General features: G+C 41.3%; 1 protein-coding gene across 1 annotated transcript; it reads left to right on the top strand.

Moving 5' to 3' along the window:
• The first annotated feature begins 3,495 nt into the window (after positions 1–3,495).
• LOC147603240 (uncharacterized) lies at positions 3,496–5,150 on the top strand. Its single transcript, XM_086796717.1, has 2 exons — positions 3,496–4,764; positions 4,844–5,150. Exons 1-2 carry the CDS (start codon positions 4,052–4,054, stop codon positions 5,148–5,150), a joined length of 1,020 nt encoding a protein of 339 aa, XP_086652843.1. The 5' UTR covers positions 3,496–4,051.
• The last annotated feature ends 2,165 nt before the right edge of the window (positions 5,151–7,315 follow it).

Consider the following 7,315-nt stretch of genomic DNA (forward strand, 5'->3'; position numbering starts at 1 on the left):
CAATGTGAGCCTTATCTGTGTCTCTGATGCAAGCAGAACCTATCATATTGAGCTTTTCCTCTGTGGCCACATGATTGCTTGACGCGTGCCATGGGAGGGAGAGCACTGCACACCAAAAGGCCTCACCGTTGGAGGGATCAGCAATCCTTGCATATTTTGATGTTTTTCCTCTGTAGAGAACTTCTACCTTTCGAGTCACATTCTCCCTAGCAGACTCGGCAAGTGGTCCATTTGATGCCTCATCAATTTTTTGCTCCATCTCATCCTTGAACAAGAGCCAAGTCATAATCTGGATTGGCAAATGAAGCCAACTAGGCCTTCCTCTAGCAGATGCACTCTGCATCTCTCTCTCAACCCATAGCTTGTCCTCATTGCCCAAATGTGCCATGAGAGTTGTTAGGTCGGACTCTCCCAATCTTCTTAGTTGAAATAGACGATCACCAAATGTGGTTGGCACAAATGCATAATCATGCGTCCTACAAAACAAAGAAGAAATATGTTAATATTCTTGAGTACAAACAACTTACTTGACATAGAAGGAGACTCTGATGACAAATTAACTTACTTGTTCAACCTGGACAATGAAAACAAAAGCTCACCCACATCCCTCCGCTCGAACACATAAAATTTACAGAGAACACAACAATGCATGGACAAATCCCCTTGAAACCTTGTAATAAAACACAAAATTAGGAAGGACAAAGAAGCATAAGAAACTATAACATCCCAATGAGAACTCACCTGTAGAAATGCAGTCCATCCAAGCATTGTGTCGATTATTACCATCAAGAATATGCACCATTTTTCGGCTCAAGTACGGACCCCACTCGGGGTCAAGTGCAAGAGTTTCCTCAAATTGTTGATTCACAGTCCTCCAATGCTCATCCCAAGATTCCTCCCTCTCTTGTGTCAATGGTGTCTCCTCCCCTTCCAAGTCCATAATTGATACTGTGATAGCTCCCATGCTCTCAATGTACCCACCTAGTTTTTTGAAGCTTCGAGTAAGAGATTTATCTGTTGAGGGAGAAACCTTTTGGATTGCCTCCGTCTGGATCATCCTATAGAGAGGAACACGTGGAGGTGGAGACCTAAATTTGACTCCTATCCTATCTAAAAAGGCTTGTGGAGTAGATGTCTCTAGAATCTTCCCAAAAATATCAACCTTATTTTTTTTCTGCTTGCTTCCTTGAGTTTGGGTTGTGACAACTGTTTCTTCTTGATCCTCTAGTGGATGTGTGTTCTCTTCCCCCTCTATCTCTCTCCCAGTATCCTCAGTATTCTCACCTTCATCCTCATTATCACCACCTTGAGTATTCTCACCCTCATTTTGATCACCTTTATTTTCCTCAATTGCCCCCACTACATTTTGTCCATCCTCCTCATTTCTTTCATCACTATGTAGATGCTGCCTATCCATATCCACCTCCAGGTTAGTGTCATCTATGATATGTACCGCATGCTCTGTAGTAGTAGGGTTTGAGGAGGTGGCTTGCTCCAAAGTGCTAGAAAAATCAGCTTGCCTCCTTGTGTGTCTCGATGAGCTCTCACCTGGGCCAACCTGCACACTCTTTTTCCGCTTAGCAAGAGGTAACTCATCCATTTTTGCACAACAAGAACCTTTCAAGCAAGATGCTCTAGTGAAATGACTCGAACTCATTTGAAAACGAGATAGCCATGCAAAAATACAAGAACAAATCTTCAAATAGTATTGTACTCGTATTGTATAATTAATTGATTATTTTAACAGCAAATTCAGTAATACGACACAAACTTAAAGAAAAGGTGGCACATTCACTAAAGAGATTAAATTCAGTACTGCAACACAATCATCAAACAAAGGTGGCACATTCACTATCCAACAAAACGGCCAACTCATTATAACGAACAGAATATCTTTGAGATTATCATATGGAGTGCTTTGGCCCAAATTCCAAGGCATTCAAAGTCGTATTGAATATTTTAAAAAAATCTCCATTGGAAAATATTTACGGAGCCCTTTTCAGGTGTTCAATTCAAGGCATTCAAATTTATTGGAAAATATATAAAGATTTGGTAGCCCAAATCTGACGGCATTCAATATTGAGTACTAATAAACTTTAGAAGTGATATTTCGCAATCCAACACTTTTTTAAGGACAAACTTTTTTCTTTTTGTGCTATTGTTCTTTAGATGCACATGTTTGCTGGTCTCCTCTCTCGACTGTGTGAGCCGTTTCTCAACCAAGAAGACATCAAATGTGAGTTTTTTGAGCTTCTTGTATACACAAAGTCTGCATAATATAGGGGTGGTTGCAAGATCAGGGTGTCCAGTTTTATCCAGTTTATGCAAGAGAGACAGTCTATGCAATGTGTTTGAGACAGCACCATATAGATAGCATGTTCTTACACTACTCTCTCCAAATTTCTGCCGCCGGGGGGGATCCAAGGGGGGCCGGCGGCCCCCCTTGGTGGGGGAGTTCGGGGGCAGCGCCCCCGAAGCTTGAAACGAACTCAAAATCGTGATGATTTTGTCAATGCTCGGCAGCAAAACATCCTATTATTTTGTGCGCTGAGCGCACAAATTAATTCAAGAAAAATAGCAAGAGGTAACGCCGCACATCTCATACTGTGTGTGGAGTATGGTAGCAGCAAAACATCCTATTATTTTGTGCGCTGAGCGCACAAATTCATTCAAGAAAAATAGCAAGAAGTAACGCCGCACATCTCATACTACTGTGTGTGGAGTGTGGCGGCAGCAAAACATCCTATTATTTTGTGCGCTGAGCGCACAAATTCATTCAGGCAAAATAGCACAAATTCATGGATGATGATACCTTTCTGTGTCTCTTTGTTGGGGAGAAAGATTGGAGTGGGGAGAGGGCCCTGCGCATGAGATCAGCGTTTCTTTGCTGGGGAGACGTATGATGCTTCATGATCGCTTCTCTGCGTGTGTGTTCGAGGGAAGATGCTTCTGTGTGGAGGACGACTAAAAGCGTTAAGTAATTGCTTCATAAGAAGTAGCCGACTACTAAAAACCCTAAGTTAGGCACTGGACAAATTTTTTTATCCTAACACTAATGAATTTCAACACTAAAATTTAAGGGTTTGGTCAATATTTTTCCGATTTATTTAAATCTATAGCACAGTTATGCTATGGCATCCAACTGGTAGAGTTTTTGAAATCTAACAGGAGATTATGAAAAAGCGCAAGAACTAACACAAAGCAAATATGTGTGTGTGTGTGTGTGCGTGTGTGTGTGTATACATAAACACACGTGTACACACAAACATATATGCATATATACATGTACTCTTTTTGATACCCTTCATTATGACTATTTTTGCAATAAATATTTTTATTTGCTTCTACCCATAGTCTTAAAATGAGCCTGGTAAAATTGTATTATGGCTAGTATATGCTATTGATTAGAGTAAGAACATCTAGTATTAAAATATTTTTGGCTAATATTCAATGTAAATTCCTTAATTGTTGTTGTGATTGCATTATGCAGGGAGGCTCGTGTTTTCCTCCATTCTACAATGGGTGCATGCATCCGAGTCCCCTTCTTGAATGGCAAATGTCTTGTGTCAATCAACATGATCCGGGGGAAGCTTGGAACTATTGGTGGGATAAATGTGGAGGCCTTACTTGAAATTGGAGGAGAGTATGAGCCCATTTGTCCTTTACACTTGTATGCAGGGATTGGAGACGAGGCATATTTTATCTTGGAGCATTCATTGTCCTCTGTATATATTGCCAAATCAGAGAATTATTTTGAGACCCCAGAACAAGGCCCCTCAACTATATTTCCTCCCGGTTCTCGAAAGAGTACTCCAATGTAAGTGGCATTAACTTTGACTTTGACATTTTCTGTTTTGCATTGCGCATTGAATTAGAGAGCATTGTGCTTTACAGTGACTTGGACACTGAAGAGATAGAAGAAATCAATGTCCAAGCACATGGGTCATTGCAAGAGGAGATAGAGGTCTCTCCTGTGGAAAAGTGCTTTCAACATTTGGAAGAGGAAGATGTTCAGTTTGATACTGCGGTCTCTTGCTTTCAAATAATCCGCATGTTACCTCCTACTGATGTCTTGCACACTTTAATCCATGATTGTGATTACAAAGGCAAGGTAAAAGAGCTTCCCAAGGTGTACCCAGAGTTCAGTACATATGAGCTTGAAGGTGGGAAAGGTATGGAAGGGATGGAGCAAAAATACGAGGGCAACATTTGGACAAAGCCACAAACGCAAACTAGGGCCAATAAAACTTTTGTTCTTAGGAAGAGCTTCTGCGGGGGAACCTTCCAGTGCATGAATGAGCACTGCTCCTTTAGGACACGTATGAATCAACCAAACAAACTCCATTGGAATGGGCAGCTGATAAAATCTCCAAAATATGGGAATTTAGCAATTGGGAGCTTCGGGAACCTTGAGTGTTTTTTCTGCAAGCATGTGCCAATGTGTCTTAAAGAATGTCCTGCCTGTGTCTATTATTTTATGCCAAAAGAATCAATGCATAGCAGACTATTTATTCATTATGGCAAACATACACACATGGTTTCCAAGGGAATGTGCCGAGCATCGATACGAAATATCAAGGCCTTTGTAGCACGTGCAGTGGGCATCGACCACAACGCTGGGCCCAGAAAGGTACAAATGATTGTGGCAAGGGAGGTGGTTCTAAGAGCATTCACTGATGATGACAAGGCACATGGAGAATTCATGACAGAGAGGGAGCTACAGGAGATGTCGCAAGAGTTGCAAAGTTTGATAAATGTCAAAAAGTACGTAGGAAGTGCAATTTAGCAAAGAATAGTATGCAATTATCATCTTTAATACACTAAGTATGCTTTATGAATGCAGGGTGAAGCAGATGGTAATGCAAACACGAAAAACAACACGGCCTCTGGGTGAAGGATATGAAGCCATTCTTAATCTAAAAAGAACATGCCATTTTGAGTTCTTCCATGGTTCTCGATTTCCATTGCAAGCCACCACTACTACTGAGCGTTGCTTTATCTTTAAGATGTCTACTACTGGACCTGGTTCTGGGATTGACATTGTTCGGCGAATGGACAAGGATGGTAATGGGGATCTTAATCAAGCATGGGTCTGCTTTGATCATGTGCATCGATACTGGATGGCATACAATGGGAGCACATGTTTATGACCACATGTAAGTTACAAGCGGTAGAGAGCATTGCTTAATTTGTGTCTTTAATATAACTCTGTTTCCATTTGTGGCATGCAGGATTGGTGAGCTATTGACAATAGCAACTTGTGAATTTAGAGAAGAGGATGAGGATGCTCAAGTCATGTTTTGGGAAAATATGAATTTGGTAATGGTGGAGCACACAGGGAAGGTAGCAAATTTTTTTGGGTTTATGGCGGATGAGGCTGGCGCTAACTGGAATGCAGTGAGACGTGTCTTCAACGACGGAAAGGAGATGATTGAAAGGGAAAGGTCATGTTTATGGCATTGGGAAGACAACCTTCGTGTCCACACGCAGAGGTACATCTATAGCCCACATCAAGAAAAGCACAGGGAGATGTGTGAGAAGTGGAGGACTGCCCCAAACAAAGAAAGTGCCCTTCAGCAATTTCGCAGGATACGAGCATGGTGGGCAACTGGCAAGGCAACTGATAGAAACATCCCTAAGCTTCTTAGCTGGTTGAGTTGGTGGCACTATAGGGTTAGTCGATGGGGTCATTTCATTTTAAAGGTAATGTTTGTAAGAGATTATTCATTGTATTATTGTGTGCCTCCTACTTATGTGCACTGCATTGTTTTTAATCAATTTCTACCACTCTCTTGTAGGATGGAGAGCCTATTGTCAATGCTCTTGTCCCAAGGACAAATATGTCAGAGACCAAGCATGCAAGCTGGTTGGCAGGGGAGGGGTATAGGCAAAAGATTAGTCTTTATGATGCTTGTGTGACAGATCTAATCAATGCTTACTTCCAATGTGCCAGACAACTGGCTTTCTTGGAAGGAAAATACACAGGTTGTGGGCCTACATTGGAGCTTTTGGTTGAGAGAGCTCTTTCTCGACAGAAAGCAAGTCCATCCCCAATAGCTACCTCACGAGCAGTGGATGATGCAGTGGCGGGGACCCCTATGTTTTCAAATAGGGTAAAATTCAAGGGTGAGAATAAAACTATTCGAGCCAAAAGGCCACTACACGACTCGACAGAAGAAAACTTTGGCAACTCTAGCCATAGGCCTGAGTTTAACTATGTGACAAGAGAGAGGTTAGAGCCTGCAATAGAGGTCGATGAGCAATGCAAAGTTTTAGAGAGCCTTGAAAGTGATGTGCATGATACAAAGTGGGCCTTGCGGAGGATACCAACAGTGAATCGAGTTGAGTGCAACCACTGGGCATCAGGGAAAAAGTGTAGCTCAAGGTTGCGAGGGGGTGATGTCAGTCCTTGTTTTTGGAGTGATTGTCAACTATCCTCCTGGAAAAAGGAGAAGTATTGCTATTTTTGTAATACAGATGTTAGGCACACTTGGAAAATTACAAAGACAATATTACATCCACCAGAGGATGTCCCTTGTGTTTGGCCCATTGCTAAAGGTACCAAGTTACAAGTGAAAGAAGCCTGCAAGCTTATTAGAGCAGGATATGACATTGGTATTCCTCTTGAGTTTTTTCTAGAAAAGGAGCTTGCAAAAGGCACTAGCGAGACAAACAAGGAGGTGAAACAATTTCCATATCGACGAGGAATTTCAAAGGCTGCATTTGGTCAAATCACTGCAGCCTTAGATATGCATGCAGAAGTTGTAGGCAGCCATATACATATAGAAGGGGTAAAGGAAACATTTAGTATTAATCCATTGACCAATGGGAGCCAAGACACATCTCTGATAGAGGTCACTATTCAGAAGAATCCAATGTGTTCATGTGTGGAGTTCAGAGATAGAGTGGCCAAGAAAAGACCATATCTTGCATGCAAGCACATATACTTTGTGTTCTTAATGATTCTTGGACAGGATGTGAACAACAATATGCATATTCATCAAGTTTGTATTTCTGAGAGAATTGTAAAAGACATGCTAACTAAGTCTATTAGAAGTCATCCTCAACAGCTTTAGGAACCTGCAACCCACTTTAGTTGAAATATGTATGGGGGTCATGTCATACCAGCTGAACCGTAGTACTTGTTTTGGAAATGTTTTGGTTATTTTATAAATTTTCTTGTCTATTGTCTTTTGTTTGCTAATGGCTCTCCAACATTGTGAATACTATAGATTCAATATCTTTTTAGCGAGCCAAGCAATATGGGTTTAATAGTGATTTTTTGTATCTGCACCATTGGTTCGAAAAAAAAATT

The sequence above is a fragment of the Cibotium barometz genome, chromosome 64, assembly GCF_041138505.1.
Source record: "Cibotium barometz isolate CiBa-2024 chromosome 64, ASM4113850v1, whole genome shotgun sequence".
Lineage (NCBI taxonomy): Eukaryota > Viridiplantae > Streptophyta > Polypodiopsida > Cyatheales > Cibotiaceae > Cibotium > Cibotium barometz.